This window comes from Scylla paramamosain, chromosome 24, assembly GCF_035594125.1.
Source record: "Scylla paramamosain isolate STU-SP2022 chromosome 24, ASM3559412v1, whole genome shotgun sequence".
Lineage (NCBI taxonomy): Eukaryota > Metazoa > Arthropoda > Malacostraca > Decapoda > Portunidae > Scylla > Scylla paramamosain.
In genome coordinates this window covers 16440631-16461519 of record NC_087174.1, presented here as the reverse complement: position 1 = coordinate 16461519, position 20889 = coordinate 16440631, and the positions used below count along the sequence as shown (strand labels likewise).

General features: G+C 40.0%; 1 protein-coding gene across 5 annotated transcripts in view; it reads right to left on the bottom strand.

The window, feature by feature from the left end:
• The window catches only part of LOC135112817 (monomeric sarcosine oxidase-like), a 261886-nt gene that overhangs the window by 90437 nt on the left and 150560 nt on the right, over nucleotides 1-20889 (bottom strand). For all 5 annotated transcript variants that reach the window (XR_010274565.1, XM_064027651.1, XM_064027650.1 and 2 more), the window contains 2 exons: nucleotides 17266-17388; nucleotides 10914-11099 (listed from right to left, as the gene is read on the bottom strand). Coding sequence is in view for 4 of the 5 variants with exons in the window: in XM_064027651.1 (XP_063883721.1) it covers nucleotides 10914-11099; nucleotides 17266-17388 (309 nt within the window). In the remaining variant the exon portion in view is untranslated. The remainder of the gene's footprint in view (nucleotides 1-10913; nucleotides 11100-17265; nucleotides 17389-20889) is intronic.

The following is a 20889-nucleotide window of genomic DNA, read 5'->3' as shown; positions in this document are numbered from 1 at the left end:
CCATGGATAATTTCACTTGGATGGATTTTTTACCCTATTGCAGGGTCCATTATGACATCTGTGCTCTCTCCTATCACAGTACGATAAGATAATGCAATAAAATAATAATTTCGGCCATGAGGTTGATCATGTCACTCTGGCTCTAGGTTCCTCACATTAGAATAAACTTGAGTGAAACTGAAGTAGGCCGAAAAAAGAATCAGTTACTGGTTTAACCCATTTGTGGCACTCGTTGTGTCAATGCAACATGAAACAAGCTATGACATGATGTTGAGCTACACTGAAAGGACAACACGCTGCATCCTGTAGCTGCTTCTGTTTCCAGTAGACACCCAGAACTCCTGGTGGAAGGTCCATATGATTCCTGACATCTCACCACTCTAGGGAAAAAGTTAATGAAAAAAGTTCCACTTTCTGAAAAATTATGTCTTCATCAAAAAAGGAGGTCAGTAAAGAAAATCATTATCAAATATTTGTTCATATCTATTTCACAGTAATTTTCTGTTTCTTTTGATGACAGAACCCTTTTCAACCAAGTTGTATTTGATAGGATGCTGATGGCAGTTGTGTAAAAAAATCACAAAGAAAAAGTTGTGCTAACGCAACCATCGGCACCTAGTTGTTCATCAGTGTTGTGCTAATGCAACCATCAGCATGGGCTTCTTCAATGATGTAGTTATTTTGCACTGCACAGTATTTTTTTGCACATATAGATATAGTGAATAGATATATATGTGTAGCTTAGCATTGTTTTTTGATAGCATACATATCATGTACACAAATTTTATGCAATATATATATATATATATATATATATATATATATATATATATATATATATATATATATATATATATATATATATATATATATATATATATATATATATATATATATATATATATATATATATATATATATTTTTTTTTAAACAAAATTGAACAACATTCTAGACAAGCTCGAGAAACCTACCATGAGAGTGAAGTTAGTGATGAAGATGAACCCAGTGGAATGGTAAAACAAACTGAAGTACATGACCTTTACATCATGCTTGCAAATGATGGTGCTGTGTCAGATGAAGATTCTGGCTAAGAAGAAAGCGTGGATATCTCTAATATTCCTGCAATACAACTAACTGCTTTTGCAGTGGTGGAATCTTCAGAGTCACAAGATGATGCAGATGAATGTGTTAAAGGACAAGAATCCCAGACAAAGAAAATGATAAAACTTAGAAAATGGAAAGCACAAGATCTCCCAGAAAAGATAAATGTTCCATGTTACCCATATAAACCACCAGTTGCTGATATTCTGCGTAAGCCTAGTCAGACACTTGAGCTTTTCTTGGATGTATTAGCAATTGACCACCTAGTGAAACAAACTGTGAACTATGCTATCCAGAACGGTAAACATTCAATCATGTTAACAAGTGATGAAATGAAAACCTTCATAGAAATTTTGTTAGTGTCAGTGTACTGTTGCATGCCACATCACAGACTGTATTGGCAGAGACAGCCAGGTGTCTACAGTAAGCTTATTGCTGACTCCATGTGTCGGGATCACTTTGATGAGATAATGAAGTTCTTTCATGCTGCAGACAACACAAAGCTTCCCAAAAATGACAAGTATGGCAAAGTTTCTCCGTTCATAGAAATCCTGAATGATAAATTTCTCAAGTACGGGGAAGTATTTGGGCCAAGTAATATCGCTATTGATGAGTCAATGATCCCCTATTTTGGTCGATATCCAAAAGCCTGTGCAATGGGGTTATAAAACATGGGTTGCAGTTGATCCAAATGGCTATGTTTTTGATATATCTGTTTATCAAGGCAAAGATGGTGCTAAGGATAAGGGTAATGCAACTTATGGACTTGGTGGAAAAGTTGTTCTTGATGTTTTGGATGTTACAGAAAAAAATATTATCCAACAAAGAAGTTATCCCTTTACTTTGATAACTTCTTTACATCACTCAAACTTATAGAAAAAATCAAAAGCAGGGGCCATGATGCTACTGATACACTAAGGAAAAAATGAAGTGAAAAATGCCCATTTACAAATCCTGCAAAGTTTATGAAATTACCTAGGGATCTGAAGAACATTTCTGTGATGCTAAATCAGGAATAATTGCAGCACGCTGGCTGCAATTATGATGATTACAAATTGTTACCAGATGATGCAATTGTTACCATTGCATCATCTGACTATGGTGTATCACCAGTAGTGAATGCTGAACGTTATGTTGCTTCTCAAAAGAAACGTATGAATGTTATGATGCCAAATGCCATCTATCAGTATAATCAGAAAATGGGTGGTGTTGATAGACTAGATCAAAATATTGCACAGTACTGACCTTCAATTCATGGGAAAAAGTGGTACATTCCTATTGTCACTTACCTGATTACAGTATGTGTAAATAATGCCTGGATTTATGCAAGGGAAGGAGGGTACAAAGAGGATATGTTGTCATTCATATGCGCTGCTGCTACTGAATGGCTACAGAATCATGGCAAAAAGCCAAATAACCCAGGAAGATCATGATCATTTCTCAAAGTTGCAGGTGTATCTGCACAAATGCGGTATGATAATGTTGGTCATCACATCGTGGAGACAGATCCTCCAAGGCGCAGTTGTTATCGGTTATGTAACAGTCAGACTGTATTCATATGCCAGAAATGTAAAGGATACCTGCATCAAAAGTGTTCAGTACAGCATCATGCCATGTAGACCAGCGGAATCCTATGAAAATGTATCTATGTTGTACTATTTCTTTTTCCATAACTGTATTATAGCTCTCTCTCTCTCTCTCTCTCTCTCTCTCTCTCTCTCTCTCTCTCTCTCTCTCTCTCTCCAGGGGTTCTAATCACTGGTTTTCTTTCATTTATAGTGAAGTAATTCTCATATTTCTTTTTTAGAGAGGAAATTATTGTCTGAAGTGAAATGTATCCATTTTTTTCAATTTTTCTTCCTTGCCTAGAATTGTATCCAAGTACCCTCTGATTTTTTTTTTATGTGAAGAAGAGTAAACTTGTTTTCCATAGTGCCCTTATATGTTCAAATCAAGGGTTTTTCTTTCTTGTGTTTTCTCATGTTTTCTTACATGCTGATAGCTGTAATTACACAACATGTAATGCGGTTGGACCGCCACTCATTGCACTTGTGCAACAACAGATTTTTTGCAATAAAATATAAGAAATTGCACATATGGAATTTTTTTTATCATATTTCTGCAGTTTCCCTTCACATTATGCATATAGCAAAGCAGCAACATGAAATTCTAACTTTCATTTTTTATCAGCTTAAATGAAAGAGAGCACATAAATAAATAAATACTTTACTATAACACTGACAAGATAGAAGCCAAGCTGAGGAGGATTCCTGCCTATTTAAGCCTCCTCTCTAAGGCTGAAGACCTTGAGGTGGAACTATTCTACTTTAACTAAACTAACTATACTCTGGGATCCCAAAGTACTTATCTGTGCCATGGGTGGATGGATGATTTGTGACTCCTGTAGGCAGGTCAAGGTCTAGGTGGCCACCCCATAGCATGTCACCCATACATGTCACTGATGACATGAAAGCAAAGGGGTAATGGCATGACACCATGATGGAGGTCCGAAGTAGTGGTCGGCAGGAACCGATAACTTAGATATTCACAAAATTGATTCCTTGGACTGATAGATCCGTTGGAACCGGTTCCAGAACCGGTTCCGTGGAGAATTGTGTAGAGCATGTGGGGCTGGTACTAAAGCTGCCAGTGTGCAGGGTGAGTACCAGAGTCTTGGAGCCACCAGTGAGCTGCTCAGACAGTTACCAGGCAGAGCTCGTTCTGGAATTGGTTCTGTGGGGAATCGCGTAGAAAGCAGATTGTGAGTACCAAGTCTTGGAGCCACCAGTGTGCTGCTCAGATGGTTACCACTAGTGTGTAGCAGTTCCAGAACTCATCTAGAACACCAGCAGAGATTGTTACAAGCTCCTTGTTAGACAGACATATTAATTTTCCCCAGATAGCAGAGAGTGTATGTCACATGGTCATGTAGTATGTAGAATTCCATCTAGTTTCTACATCCTGAATAAGTTTTTCTGAAGGCTGCTTGTGTTGCTGTTGCAGCTGCATGAGCTTATCAGAAGCCATCATGTTGTGATGGAAAAAAAAATTACAAGTCTTTATTTTTCTTTGGACACTTGGATTGCAAATAGGAGTGTGTACCGTACCTGTGGCAGTCAGGTCTAAGACAGTGACCACTGCAGTGCTTAATAACTTTTTCAAGATAAGATCTAATACATTCAAGTATTATAGCAGGTAGATTTAGGTTAACACAGGAGTTTCTAACCAGCTAATGATATATATATATATATATATATATATATATATATATATATATATATATATATATATATATATATATATATATATATATATATATATATATATATATACTCGTATATATATATATATATATATATATATATATATATATATATATATATATATATATTGCAATTTTAATATCCATGCAGGTTGGAGACCTCAGTTGCAGGGCAAGAGATCCACCATTCAGCTTCCCAATTTAGATACATACACACTTGAATATCAAACCAGCAAAACTATGTAATAGACATGAATAAGTTGACTGCTCATTAAAAATAAATGTCAATAAAAACAGTCATCACAAAATACCAAGTTATCCCTTCCTTGTAATAATTTAAGAACTTTACTTTTTTTTTTCTGGAGTGTCTTGCCCTCTGCTGAACAACAGCAGATCCTTACCTGCTCTGGCCCCGTGCACTCTACACGATTCTCTGCAGAACCAGTTCCAGAACCGGTTCTGACGGATCCGCCAGCCCAAGGAATTGATTCTGTGAATACCTAAGTTAATGGTTCCTGTCAACCACTACAAGACACCAAAAGAGCAAGTTATAAAGGATGGTGAAGTGATATTATTTCAAAGTGAGAAACTTTGGGATAGTTGGCCCTTGGGTAGGATGCAAGGATGTTACAAAAATACACAAGGAATCATAAGAACAATGAAATAAAAGACAAAACAGGGTTTAGTAATCAGAATTACACCATTATATCAACTGGAAGAAGTTGTAGACCTTACAGCCTGAGCCAGCTGAGTTGCCAACTCAGAATATCTTGGGGCACCTGCTCCTGAGAGGTTGGTCTGCCTCTGTTGTGATGACATCATGTCAACAAATACAAATATGGCTGCCCAAACAGAAACCTACTGTTAATAATGTTTAAGTTATGTGCGAGCTGTGCTTTATGGACAGCGTGTGTCTTTTGTTTATATGAGAGGGCGTGTGCTTCTGGCATCTTAGCTAGATGTGTAGATTCTGCCTTTCATAAAAAAAAAGGCAAATGCTGTACATCTGATTTACATCCTTTGATTTTACCCTGCCACACTGATCTATGAGTTCAGAAAATGGTACCAGAGTGTAGTTGTGGCGGGGGTAAGAAAATTTAGCACTGAACAAGAAGAAAGGTCAAAGTTAAGATGGGTGACTGGCAGAAGGGCTCCAGTGTCAAGTTTTGGCTGAGACAAGAGGTATGAACACTGGAAACAAGAGTTGAAGGCATGGCAGCTCATCACTAATGTTGGAAAGAAGAAACTAGCTGTTACAGTTGCCCTATTATTCCCAGAAAGAAGCAAGGTGAGAAGCAAGATTTTTGAGGAAGTGGACATTGACAAGCTGGGAAGTGACAATGGAGTCAGTGTTTTGCTGCAACATTTGGACAAGTGGTACAAGAAGGATGATATGACAGCAGCATATGAAGCATGGAAAAAAATTGACAACTTCAGGAAAGAAAAAGGAGGACACTATGGAGAAATACATTTTGAAATTTGTGAAGAGAAATGCAGTTCTCAGTAAGTACAAGGTGGTTATACCTGAGTGCATTTTAGTATTTAAGCTACTGGACAGTGCTGGGGTAGATGTTAAAGACAAACAGATAGTGTTGACAGTATTGTTTTTAGTGAACCAGAAAAGATGTTTGATTCCATGCAGCAAACCCTCAAGAATATTTTTTGGGAGTCACGAAGTATTGCCATTGAATTCAGTGTTCAATACATAGGAAGTAAATGTTGTCACTCAGGGAAGAAGATGAGCAAGATTTGGATGAAGTAAAAGAAGAGGGAATTTAGCAAACAAAAGTGACAAAAATAGACAGAAAAACTGTGTTGACTATTATGGTAATATTAGAAAGTGTTGTGTATGTGGATCAGAGTAACATATGTCTCCTGCATGTCCAAGAAATGTTTATGTGAACAGTGGAGGTGAGGAGGTACACAAAGAAGCTGAGTCATATGCTGTCATATGTTGAGAGTCTTGGAATGATGTCAGTAGCTATGCTGTCCTGGACACTACCTGGAGTTCTACTGTGTGTGGTGATGACTGGATAAAATTGTACATACAGACTTTGTGAGAATAGGAGAAAATGAGAACAGAAGAGTGAAACAACATTTAGATTTGGTGATGGTAACATGTACAAATCACTGAGTAAAGTGAAATTTCCAGTACATTATAGGTGAGAGAGCATATATAACAGTTAGTGTGGTGAGTTGTTTTGTTCCCCTGCTCTTCAGCAAGAAATCAATAAAGAGAGCACAAATGAAGTTAGAAAATGATATTTAACAAATACATGAAAAAAAGGTGAAATTGGGATGCAGTTCCTCAGGACACTATTGTCTTCCACTAGGGGATGAGAAACACAGAGGAACACAGAAGAAATACTTCTAACTTTGGGTAATGATGAAAAAGAAAAGCCAAAGAAGACTGAAAAACTGCACCAGCAGTTTGGGTCATCTCACATGCTATTGAAGGATGCAGGTGTTGAAGACAAAATGTACTTTTTGTATGCTGAAGAAGTGTCAAGAAGTTGCGAAATATGTGTAGAATATAAGAAAACACCATCAAAGCCAATTGTAAGTGTGAACATAGCAAAGGAGTTCAATGAAATTCTTGCAGTAGATCTGAAAGAGTAAAAGAAAGAAGAAATACATTTTCTGCATATGATAAGACATAGCAAGAAGATTCTCAAAGTCATCTGTGGCAAAAAGTAAAGAACTCAAGGAGACAGTGAAGATTATGAAGGCATGGTTGGGAACTGGTTTGGGAGCCCCTGTGAAGTTTTTGTGTGACAATGGTAGGGAGTTTGCCAACACTACATTCTTAGAAATGTGTGAGATTGTGAACATTCAAGTAATGCACACAGCAGCATATTCCTCCTTTAATAATGGCTTATATGATTGCAATCATGCAGTCATTGACAAAATAGTGACAAAAATAATGACAGAGCAACCAGAATTGTTTTTGAAAGTGGCTCTAGCATGGGCAGTCAATGTGAAAAATTGTCTTCAAATGATAGGAGGTTTCAGCCTGTATAAGCTAGTAATCGGAAAGAATCCTAACCTGCCATGTATCTTGAGTGATGAACTTCTAGAGATGGTTAATAAACATCTCAATGTTAGCCACTCAGCAAGAAAAGCCTTCATTGCCACTGAAACATTTGAGAAAATACACACAGTAAGAGTCACTGGTAGAACACTTGAAAGTGGAAAGCAAGTCTATTTTAAGAGAGAAGAGCAGAAGGAATGGAAAGGACCAGCTAAAATTATTGGTCAACATGGAAAAATAATAATTTTTAAACATGGTTAAAATATTATAAGAGCCCATGAAACACATGTTCAAGAGAAGCCATACAGTTTCAGAAGAGACACTGAAGAAGGAAAAACTGCACTACTTGACATGCTGAAACAGAGTGAAAAAGGAGACAAAGAAGAGAAGTCAGGAGCAAGAGAAATGAAACAGAGGCAGTTATAAATCCAGTGGGAAATACTGTAGAAAATGAAAACTGTGATGAAATGGGAGAAGAAAACATGTTTGAGGACAGTGTTGTAGTCTAAAAGTATTACCAAGATTCAACAAAGAGTAAGCTTTATGCTGAAAGAGACAGATAAATGTCAGACAGTGATTGTGCATAACTGTGCTGGAAAATCTACAGGAAAATATAGTAATTGGAGGAATATTAAGGATGAAGATGGACACATCTTCATCTGGAACATCTTCATCTGGAATAAAAACAGAAAAGTGGGTGCCAGTATTAGAAAAAGATGAAGTGCAGGAACCGCAAGAATCAGTGAAACAATCATGGCTTGTGAAAATACCAAAAATCTTGAACTTGAAAAAGCAAAAGATGAACTGAAAAGCTTGAAAAATTTTAGATTATATAAGGAAGCTTTAAACATGGGTCAAAAAAGCAGTGTCAGTTCGATGGTTAGTAACAGAAAAGGATAGCAGTGATAGAATAAAGGAAATTAAAGCATGGCTAGTTGCCAGAGGATTTGAGGAAAAAAAAAAAGGAAAAAAGTCTGATTCTACCACTGTTAGCAAGGAGGTTTTGAGGCCTTTTTATTGCTATACTGCCTTCAACGAAGTGGGCAATTAATTTCATTGACATCAAAGCTGTATTCCTACAAAGTGAACAATTTGAGTGTGAAGTGCATTTTGTTTCCCCCGCTGAGGCAGACTCTGATAACAGTGTACTGTGGGAACTGGAAAAATGTGTATATGGACCTAATGATTCAACAAGGTAATGGTATCTTAGAGTAAAGACTTTCCAGTTAAAGATGAGATGTAATCAAGTAAAAACTGACACAGCAGCTTTTTACTGGTATCATTAAAGAAAACTATATGGTATGTTCTTGATGCATGTAGATGATTTCCTGTGGGGAGGAACAAAGAGATTTGAAAGTGTTGTCACTGCTCAAATCAAAAATAATTTTAAAGTTAGAGAGCAAAGTGATATTATTTTCAGATGTACTGGTCTAGATATTGTACAAAATGAACATGGTATAACTCTTTGTCAAAATGAATACTGTAAATCTCTTGTGTGTATAAATGTAAGTGCTGCAAGAGGATTGAGCATAAATGCAGAGTGTAATGATGAGGAAAAGGAAAGTGTAAGGAGTCTAGTAGGTCAACTAGGGTGGTTATATAATAATTCAAGACCTGACATATATGATGTTCTGGAGCTCAGCTGTAAAGTGAACAATCCTAAGGTTGAAGATCTGATTGAAGCAAACAAGTGTATGAGGAAAGCTTTTGGGAGTTCAATGTACTTCCCAGACCAGGGTGACATATGTTAAGTACAAATAGGTTGTATACAGTGATGCTTGCTTTGCCAATCTTCATAAATGGATTTAGTAGTGCTGGGGATTTTGTTATTTTCTCATGGGTGAAAATGAAAATAATTGCCCTTTGTATTGGGAGGCAAAGAAAATAACAAGAGTTATGAAAAGCATCCTTGTTGCTGAAACACTATCAGCTGTAGAAGCAGTGGATATGGCCTACTACCAGGGAAGTATGCTGTCTCAGACACTGTATGGTAATGAAAGCAAGCTGCCTGTGCAACTCTATGTTGACAACTATTCACAGTCAAAAATGTTTCAGAAAAGAGATTATGAACTGACATCACTATTCTCAAAGAAATGGTTCAAAATAGTTGAAGTTGAATTAAAGATATTTTGGGTTGATTCAAAAGCAGTCGGGTGATGTACTGGCAAAGAAGGGAGTAAATCCTTTGAGAAGAGCTAGAATTTTTGGAAATGGTTCTTTAAAGTTGTAAGCAAATACCAGTTGACTGCACTAGTAGTGAATAAGATGGAATATTTATTTCCTGTGATATTTTTTTTTTTGTTCATGCAATAAATTTTTCTTATTTTTTTATTTCTGTTTAAAAGAGAGGGAGTATATTAATAATGTGTAAATTGTGACCAAGCTGCACTTTATGAATGTCATAAGTCTTTTGTTTTATATGAGAGGACATGCACCTTTAACATCTTAGCTGGACATGTAGATTCTGGCTTTCATAAATAAAGCCAAATGCTCTACATCTGACCTTTGATTTACTATGCCACGCTATGAGTTCAACACCTACCAATGCTTTAGATGCCTTTTCCAGTCCCAAGACTACAATGATGTTTTGTATGATATGCATACATGCACTGAAGTATTACATGAGTATCAAGGTATAATATACAATGAAAATGCAGTATATAGACATAATTATGATGATATAGTAGTCTAATGAACAATGGCATAAGTAAATTTCTACCATTTTCTGGCAATCATGGTTGAGGTAGTAAGGTTGGCTAGCACACAGGCTGGGATGTGAAATGTGGGTAGAGCAGCATCAAATGAGCCAACCAATCTCAAGTTCAGGGTGCTGACAGGTCACATTCTCACTTGGCCCTCAACCTTGCAGACAATACACCCTATATGATTGGCTATATATATATGAACTGTGGTGGTTATTTTGCCATTATTTCAACACTTCATATCCTTTTTACTAAAAAAATGCTTAATTTCTAATTGCATGCTTGATCTGTTATAGAACAAAGAATGAACACTATGAATCATGACTCTAAGCTTGCTTTTTCCATCCTTAAGTGTGCTTTGAACTCTTGGTTATTGTACAGCAGAATGGTGTCAGGACAGCTAGTGTTGCAGGATTTAAGTCAGCAGGAAAAGAAGCGTGGGCCATTTTGTGGAGTTGCTGTTACCATAGCAGTGGCATGACTTTGTTTATGTAAACCGAGAGGCACCCAAAAGCGTGTGATAGGGTGACCCAGGCGTTATGAATCATCTTATCAAATGCAGCTCTGAAGAGAACATAGATAGTATTCCTCCTCAGTCAGAAGTAGTTATAATTCCCAGATGAATCTCAAATCAACTATCATGAAATTTAGGAACATTGAAATCTTTTGAAATAACTATTCATACTTTTTTATTCATAAAAGATTATTAATTCAATTAACTAAAATTGTGTTGTGTAAAAACATGCTAAGAGATGGTTTATTAAAGCAAATAATTGCTAAGAAAAGAATAAATACATTGAGAAAACCTGCACTTACCACAGCCTGTGTGCCTCCTCTTCAGAGATCTGTAAGAAAGCCACAGTCTGTGTCCTCAGCTCCAGCTTTGGAACAAAACCTGGCTTAACATGCTGAAACAGAGGTTTGAGAGCTGCATAGCCTCCTGTTGCCACTAAGACCTGCTGACATTGCAGCACAGTGCCACTCTCTGTTACAACCTCCCATCTGTAGACAAATGAAATTAATTTCAACATGCATACATCTTATTTTCACTGACTAACATGTAGGCAACAAGTGGCAAGGCTGAGATTGTCAGTTACAGGTGAGTAAGGATGTCAATTTGTTCTAATAATTTGCAACAGGATGCTATACACTATGTACTACAAGCATCATTGTGATATATAAACAGTCTGTCTTTCCACTAAAAAGTGCTATATTTCTAGATAGCAAAAAGGAACACATCATATTTGCTAGGAAAAGAAGAGACAATAATTAGGCTGCCACCAAAAGAACTCATTCTTGTTGGAGATTTGTGAAAGCAGTGTATGTATACTGGTATATAGGCTGTGGTTGCATCATGGGACAAAAAGCTAAACAAAATTAAATAAAAATATAAGACAAGACTATTGTTTAACAATCACTAAAAAAATATTTAGCAAGAGATTACCTTGAAGGAGCAATACATCTTGATTATTCAAATATATTTTTGGAACAGTTAGTAAAATATTATATAGTATATATTTGTGAGATCAATAGGAAGTTGAGAAAAGATATTAAAATATTAAATGTTGTTATCCAGAATGTGAGAAATTATATATATATATATATATATATATATATATATTTTTTTTTTTTTTTTTTTTTTTTATGTAGGAGGGACACTGGCCAAGGGCAACAAAAATCCAATTGAGAAAAAGAAAAAAAGCTCACCGAGATGCCAGTCCCAGAAAAGGGTCCAAAGCGGTAGTCAAAAATTTAAGGATAAGTGTCTTGAAACCTCCCTCTTGAAGGAATTCAAGTCATTGGAAGGTGGAAATACAGAAGCAGGCATGGAATTCCAGAGTTTACCAGAGAAAGGGATGAATGACAGAATACTGGTTAACTCTTGCATTAGAGAGGTGGACAGAATAGGGGTGAGAGAAAGAAGAAAGTCTTGTTCAGTGAGGCTGTGAGAGGAGGGGAGACATGCAGTTAGCAAGGTCAGAAGAGAAGTTAGCATGAAAATAGTAGTAGAAGACAGCTAGAGATGCAACACTGCAGTGATGAGAGAAAGGCTGAAGACAGTCAGTTAGAGGAGAGGAGCTGATGAGATGAAAAGTTTTTGATTCTACCCTGTCTAGAAGAGCAGTATGAGTGGAACCCCCCCAGACATGTGAAGCATACTCCATACATGGACAGATAAGGCCCTTGTACAGAGTTAGCAGCTAGGGGGGTGAGTAAAACTGGTGGAGATGTCTCAGAGTGCCTAACTTCCTAGAAGATGTTTTGGCTAAAGATGAGATGTGAAGTTTCCAGTTCAGATTATAAGTAATAGGAGAAGGAAGTAGACACCTGCCGAAACGATAATTAATCCCAGTGAGGTCTAAAGCACTGTTCAGGGGGTGCTGTGAACTTATCATTAAACCCAGCTGTGACCTCACTGAACGTTTCCCTTTGTGTCTCACAACACAAGGGGGCAGTCACAGCCTACCCTCTAAAGACAACTCTCTTCCTCCACACAAAACTACAAGCACCTAATAACACACACACCCTTCACTCAAAAAATTTTAAAATCATGGCGACTCCTACACCAGCCTCGGAGTCCCTATCTGGGGAGGGGACCATAAATGTCCCCAGGTCGGACTGCCTTTCTGTCGACGACCCTAAGTGTCTTGACACCCCCCTCAACTTTTTCTTCATTAACTTCTGCAACATTCGCGGTCTAAGATCTAATTTTCAATCTGTAGAACACCACCTCTCCTCTTCTAAACCTCATCTTCTTTTCCTCACTGAAACTCAGGTGTCTGAGGCAACTGACAGTAGCCCCTTTTCTGTTCCCTCCTACTTTCTCTATCCTCATTTTCGATCCAAAGCTGGATGCTGCGTTTATGTGCGCAATGACTTAACCTGCTCTCGTGCCCACGCTCTTGAATCTTTCGAGTTTTCCCCTATCTGGCTACGACTACAGAGTCATTCTCATACTAAATTTATCTGTGCTGTATACCTCTCTCCTAACTCCTCTGACTATAAGAAATTCTTTGACTACTTAACTTCCAAAGTGGAGCACATTCTGACCCTCTTCCCTTTTGCAGAGATCTCCATTCTTGGAGACTTCAATGTTCACCACCAGCTTTGGCTTTCCTCTCCCTTCACTGACCATCCTGGTGAACTAGCCTACAACTTTGCTATCCTCCATGACCTAGAGCAATTGGTGCAACACCCTACTCATATTCCTGACCGTCTTGGAGATACGCCCAACGTTCTTGACCTTTTCCTGACCTCTAATCCTTCTGCTTATGCTGTCATCCTTTCTTCTCCGTTGGGCTCCTCCGATCACAATCTCATATCTTTATCTTGTCCTATCACTCCAATCCCTCCTCAGGATCACCCTAAGCGAAGGTGCCTCTGGCGTTTTGCCTCTGCTAGTTGGGGGGACCTGAGGAGGTATTTTGCTGATTTTCCTTGGAATGACTACTGCTTCCGTGTCAGAGACCCATCTTTGTGTGCTGAGCGCATAACAGAGGTGATAGTGTCTGCCATGGAGGCGTACATTCCTCACTCTTTTTCTCGTCCTAAACCTTCTAAACCTTAGTTTAACACAGCTTGTTCTCATGCTATACATGATAGAGAGGTGGCCCACAAAAGGTACTTAAGCCTTCCATCACCAGAATCTCATGCACTTTATATTTCTGCCCGGAACCATGCCAAGTCTGTTCTCCAACTAGCCAAAAACTCCTTCATTAACAGAATATGTCAAAACCTTTCAAGATCTAACTCCCCTCGTGATTTCTGGCATCTAGCCAAAAATATCTCCAATAACTTTGCTTCTTCTTCTTTCCCTCCTCTACTTCAACCAAATGGCACCACTGCTATCACATCTATTTCTAAAGCTGAACTCTTTGCTCAAACCTTTGCTAAAAACTCTACCTTGGACAATTCTGGGCTTGTTCCTCCCTCTCCTCCACCCTCTGACTACTTCATGCCACCTATTAAAATTCTTCGCAATGATGTTTTCCATGCCCTCGTTGGCCTAAACCCTCGGAAGGCTTATGGACCTGATGGGGTCCCTCCTATTGTTCTCCGAAACTGTGCCTCCATGCTTGCACCTTGCCTAGTCAAACTCTTTCAGCTCTGTCTGTCAACATCTACCTTTCCTTCTTGCTGGAAGTTTGCCTACATTCAACCTGTTCCTAAAAAGGGTGACTGCTCTAATCCCTCAAACTACCGTCCTATTGCTTTAATTTCCTGCTTATCTAAAGTTTTTGAATCTATGCTCAACAGGAAGATTCTTAAACATCTATCACTTCACAACCTTCTATCTGATTGCCAGTATGGGTTCCGTCAAGGCCGCTCTACTGGTGATCTTCTGGCTTTCCTTACTGAGTCTTGGTCATCCTCTTTTAGAGATTTTGGTGAAACTTTTGCATGTTGCCTTGGACATATCAAAAGCCTTTGATAGAGTCTGGCACAAAGCTTTGATTTCCAAACTACCCTCTTACGGTTTCTATCCTTCTCTCTGTAACTTCATCTCATGTTTCCTTTCTGACCGTTCTATTGCTGCTGTGGTAGACGGTCACTGTTCTTCTCCTAAATCTATTAACAGTGGTGTTCCTCAGGGTTCTGTCCTGTCACCCACTCTCTTCTTATTATTCATTAATGATCTTCTAAACCAAACTTCTTGTCCTATCCACTCCTACGCTGATGATACCACCCTGCACTTTTCCACGTATTTTCATAGACGTCCAACCCTTCAGGAGGTAAACATATCACGCAAGGAAGCCACAGAACGCCTGACTTCTGATCTTTCTAAAATTTCTGATTGGGGCAGAGCAAACTTGGTATTGTTCAATGCCTCAAAAACTCAATTCCTCCATCTATCAACTCGACACAACCTTCCAGATAACTATCCCCTCTTCTTCAGTGACACTCAACTGTCCCCGTCTTCTACACTGAACATCCTTGGTCTGTCCTTTACTTATAATCTGAACTGGAAACTTCACATCTCATCTCTAGCTAAAACAGCTTCTATGAAGTTAGGTGTTCTGAGACGTCTCCGCCAGTTTTTCTCATCCCCCAGCTGCTAACTCTGTACAAGGGCCTTATCCGTCCATGTATGGAGTATGCTTCACATGTCTGGGGGGATTCCACTCATACTGCTCTTCTAGACAGGGTGGAATCAAAAGCTTTTCGTCTCATCAACTCCTCTCCTCTAACTGACTGTCTTCAGCCTCTCTCTCACCGCCGCAATGTTGCATATCTAGCTGTCTTCTACCGCTATTTTCATGCTAACTGCTCTTTTGATCTTGCTAACTGCATGCCTCCCCTCCTTCCGCGGTCTCGCTGCACAAGACTTTCTTCTTTCTCTCACCCCTATTCTGTCCACCTCTCTAATGCAAGAGTTAACCAGTATTCTCAATCATTTATCCCTTTCTCTGGTAAACTCTGGAACTCTCTGCCTGCTTCTGTATTTCCACCTTCCTATGACTTGAATTCCTTGAAGAGGGATGTTTCAAGACACTTATCCACCAATTTTTGACCACTGCTTTGACCCTTTTATGGGACTGGCATTTCAGTGGGCATTTTTTTTTATTAGATTTTTGTTGCCCTTGGCCAGTATCCTTCCTATATATAAAAAAGAAAAAAAAAAGGACAGACCGAGGATGTTCAGTGTAGAAGAGGGGGACAGTTGAGTGTCACTGAAGAAGAGGGGATAGTTGTCTGGAAGGTCGTGTTGAGTTGACAGAAGGAGGAATTAAGTTTTTGAGGCACTGAACAATACCAAGTTTGCTCTGCCCCAATGAGAAATTTTAAAAAAGATCAGAAGTCAGGTGTTCTATGGCTTCCTTGCATGAAATGTTCACTTCCTGAAGTGTTGGACGTCTATGAAAAGACGTGAAAAAGTGCAGGGTGGTGTCATCTGCATAGGAGTGGATAGGACAAGAAGTTTGGTTTTAGAAGTTAATTGATGAATAGCAAGAAGAGAGTGGGTGACAGGACAGAACCCTGAGGAATACCACTGTTAACAGATTTAGGAGTAGAACAGTGACAGTCTACCACTGCAGCAATAGAACAGTCAGAAAGGAAACTTGAGATGAAATTACAGAGAGAAGGATAGAAGCCATAGGAGGGTAAGTTTAGAAATCAAAGCTTTGTGCCAAACTTTATCAAAAGCTTTTGATATATCCAAGACAACAGCAAAAGTTTCACCAAAATCTCTAAAAGAGGATGACCAAGACTCAGTAAAGAAAGCCAGAAGATCACCAGTAGAGCGGCCTTGACGGAACCCATACTGATGATCAGATAGAAGGTTGTGAAATGATAGATGTTTAAGATTGTTGAGGATAGATTCAAAACTTTAGATAGGCAGGAAATTAAAGCAATAGGACAGTAGTTTGAGGAATTAGAATGGTCACCATTTTTAGGAACAGGCTGAATGTAGGCAAACTTCCAGCAAGAAGGAAAGGTAGAGGCTTGTGAAAGGTGGATATATCATAGAAGCACTTGGAAGTTATGAAAAGAAGAAACGTGTCTATGAATGTAAAGAGAAATTTAAGGAATGGTATTCTTCTGTCAACATTAACATATAGACCAGAGAACTGGACAATGAATAGGGCACAAGAAACAGGAGTGCATGCTGTGGAAATGAGTTGTCTAGGAGAGGCATGTGGAATGACAAGATCAGAGGGTGAGAGCAATAAGTGTGTATGAGAGATGTGCCAATGCAAGTACTGTACACATTATGAAGCGGTGAGATGGGTGAAAAGGGTAACAAGGAAAACAATGAGATGGTATGACCATGTTGAGAAGATGAAAAGTGAAGAGTTTGTAAAGAAAGTTTATATAAGTGAAGTTAAGAGTCCTAACAGGATAGGAAGGCCACTTGACCTTCAAGGGATACATATGTGAAAGAAGTGTTATTAGAGGTCAACTGCTTAAACAAGCAAGAAGGGAATGTTTGGATAGGGAGAGGCAGAGGCTCTTCTGCTGTGGCCACCCCGTAGGGGGGATTCTCTTGGAGAGAGTGTGGCATCAGAAAGATCACTTAATAGAAACAAGCATCATAAACAAAATAATGTTTTGCCTATATGCTGCAGCAAGAGGAGTTTTTGCAAGACCATACTTGCCTACGTAGATAATGGGAATGCTAAAACATTAAAGTACAGTGTCAATGCCAGAAAAGTGCATATTTTACCTGTGCATCATAGTTTCAGATGGACGGACTGTCATCACTATCTCCTTCAACAAATGTGTGCCAGCCAGCTGTGCAGCTTTCTGGTGGGCCTCAACCAGCCTTCGAGGATTCAGGTGTCCAGCACTGCAATTACAGAATAATGGGATTTTGAATGGAAGTGAAAAATACATTTTTGGTATTACTGAGTGGATTCCAATGCTTAATGCATGAGACTTGCATCAACATATTTGAGATGGAAATCAGGATCCAGCAAACTGCAACATCCACAAACATGTAGGTGACTATCCACAACACTCACTAAAAAAGAAGCAAAAAAAAGAGCAGCTGTCTCATTCAACCCCTCCACCTAAACATGTCTAACAACTAACCTGATAGGGAGCATGGCCTAGGAAAGTAAGGATAAGACATGTAGTGCTCACTGTTATAAAATTACCATGTAAAGCCAGGTGGGGTCTGAATGAGACAAGGGGAAGGGGAGAAGGAAGCTATAGGTGTGACCAAAACATTAGCATCCACTCAATGCCATCAAAAATGGATTTTTCACTTCCATTCGAAATCCCATTTCAGTGGCCACTTCATGGATGCCAATTCTGCTTCCCATCTGGAGGTGGTCTAGGAAGACACCAACCTGGGACACAATTGCCGAATGAGGAGAAGACTGAAGATCCACAACAATGATGTAAGCAGTAGCAGGACATCCCCAGAAGGCAAACTTAGTAAAACCAACCCTGTAGGGAAACTGCAAGAATGTCCCTCAACAAGACAAAAGAAACCCACACTTAAGCCCCACATACAGCAGGGCCACTGGTCCATAAGCTATGGATGACTAAACCCAGAAAACAAACTTAAAAGTTTCATAGAATATGAAAGACACCCTAAACTTTTGAGGTCCCACACAAAATGATCATTTAGGCAGGAGGGCTTGAGCTCATCATGACACAGGGCATATTGGTAACTTGAGTGGAGAGGTAGTGATGGATGAAAGAGTGAGCTGAACTCCATTGGCCTCCAAAATGAGACATCTCCAAGGAATGGGAGCAAAGAAAAAGCAGAGAAGCTGCCATTTTCTGGACATCCTGACCTCTGGGGCAATTTCCTGGGTCTGCATGATTGATAACAGTGCATAAAACCTGTGCTATGTGGACACTGGAACAGGGGCAGTAAGAGTCAGGCCTGACAAAGAGAACCAGAAGAAGAATCAGCAGAAGCCAGAAGATACTGGCAAAGAGTAGAAACAGAACACAGAAGGTGGTGATCTTCTCATTAATTTTTGGCCAGAAAGGAAGGGACAGGGGCCAATGAAACCTGAATGTCACCAGAAGCAAAGACAGTCAAAGCAGGGTGATGAGACAAGGCATGTAATTGTGAAGCATGCAGGCCTGAAGCTAAGGCAACCCCCCCCCCCAAAAAAAAAAAAATAAATAAATAAATCTAATGAAAAATCTGATTCAGTGAGGGAAGCTCAGGAAACTGAGAGGAACCATGGAGTCCAGAACCTTAAAGAGGGACCAAAAAGGATGAGACTGGTAGGGTGCAGGGCACTGAAGGAAAAAGCTGTCCAACCAAAGGGTGTCCAGTGAAATGCCATAGCCATAATGAAGTGGAGCCTTCACAGCAGCGATGTGGGTACAGATAGTAGTGGCAGAGTGGCCTTTCTCATAAAACAAGAAACCAAAGAACTGAATCACCACATCTGGAGGTCCTGAATATCTTCATCGAGTAGAAAGGACCGGAAGGCTTTCCAACAGGACTGGTACTGTTGAATAGAAGAGTCACAAAGTTAACCAAGAAAGATCCAGCACCACTTGTGGAGACAGCTCTCTGGATAAGCTCAGTGGGAGAAACTCCATGCATGAGAGCCAGAGTAGATCCTGGAGGACTTCAGGCCTCTCCCTGACAGAAACAGATGGTTGAGGGACACTGGAGAAGGGCACCAGTACAGAAGTTGCTGGCACCAAGGCTGGTTTGCCAAGGGAGCCACCACAAGAACTTGGCCTTGGAACATATGCAGTTTGTGGCACACCTGTGGGTGCTAAAGAAGGGAACAGATACAGGAAACTCTACTGGTTCCAGTCGACCAAGAAGGTGTCTGATCCTGCCTCCATTGTCATCCAACAGGACACAAACAGAGTGAGCTTGTGGTTGGAGGTGGAGGCAAACAGCTCCACCTAAGGACTACCAAAAAGGTCCACTAAGTCTTGGAACGCAGTGTCTGTTGACTTCCACTCCACTGATGTCCCTGCCTGATGTGACAATGCGTTAGCCCAAACGTTGTCCAAACCAGGAATATATCTGGTGGACAGGCAGAGGTTCCTAAACTCAGCCAAAAGAAAGAGATCTTCTGAGAAGGAGAGAAGTGGGAGAGAATGAGAAGAGCCTTAGTGAGACTGCAACTTGATTGTTTAACTGAAATCTCATGCATGTGTCCCTGACCTCGAGAAACTTACAAAGAAAAAGGAGGGGCACAAGGAGCTCCCTGGCATTGATGTGAAGTCAGGACTGAGAAGGAGACTGCATGCCTTGAGTATGAAGACTGTTGGAAGACTGGAAGCCCCAGCCAGAATTTGTAGCATTAATAGTGACGATCAGCATGGGTCGTGAAGGGATCCATGGAAAACTGAATGGGTAGAGCCCACCAACAAAGGAGCAGGAGCAGAGATCCCAGAAACTTTTGAACTTGATTGCGATGGACAATGGGAATGGAAGGAATCTTTCCTTCCATGGAAAGTCTCCTGAACCTCAAGCTGCCCTAGAGGTACCACATCCATTGCAAAGTTGAGGGAATCCAAGAGGCTGCCCCACAATTGCCTTGTGAATGTACAAGACCACAGTGCCTGGTGAAGCTTCTGCAGCAGACAGACCTGGTTGCATGCAGACATCCCCAGTCTGTGATTTTGTGTCCTACTGCATGCTGAGCCAAGTGATGGACTGGGAAGGAGAAAGATGCCACCTGAAGAAATAATCAGGAATCCCACTTTCTGACAAGTGCGGAGAGCAATGTCCAGATCTCAATGCACTCAGGACTCTGAAGGACATTGGATGAACCAGTCACTGAGGTACAAGAGGGTCAACATCCCCACAACTGGTAAGATACATGGACACGACTTTGGTGAGCTTCATGAAGAGCCTGGGAGCAATGTTGAAGCCAAAGAGCATCCATGACATTGAAATGTAGGATGTGGGAGTCAACTTGAACCAAGAGGAACTTGCAGAACTAAGAGTGGATGGGCATGTGTCATTATACACTCTCCAGGTGGAGGGAAACCATCCATGTGCCTGAGAACAAGGCCAGCCAAACTTGCTGAAGCAAGAGCATCTAGAAGCAATGAGTCTAGATACTTTGATTCAGCCTGCTCAGGTTGATGACTAGCCGAAGCTTGTTGGAGTCCCACTTGGGAACCACAAAGGTGTGGGACAGGAAAGCATGGTTGATATCCTCCATAATATCCTGCTCCCACAGCTCAAAGAGATGTCATACCACCTTGGAGCAGGAGTGAGGACATACAGGGCAGAAGAGGGGAGGATGACAGCCAGCTATCCAAGACCAAGAGAGACACCTGCGGATAACCCTGGCCACCTAGGACCCTCAAGGCTATGCCTCCTCCCACCTGGATAGGAGGCTGA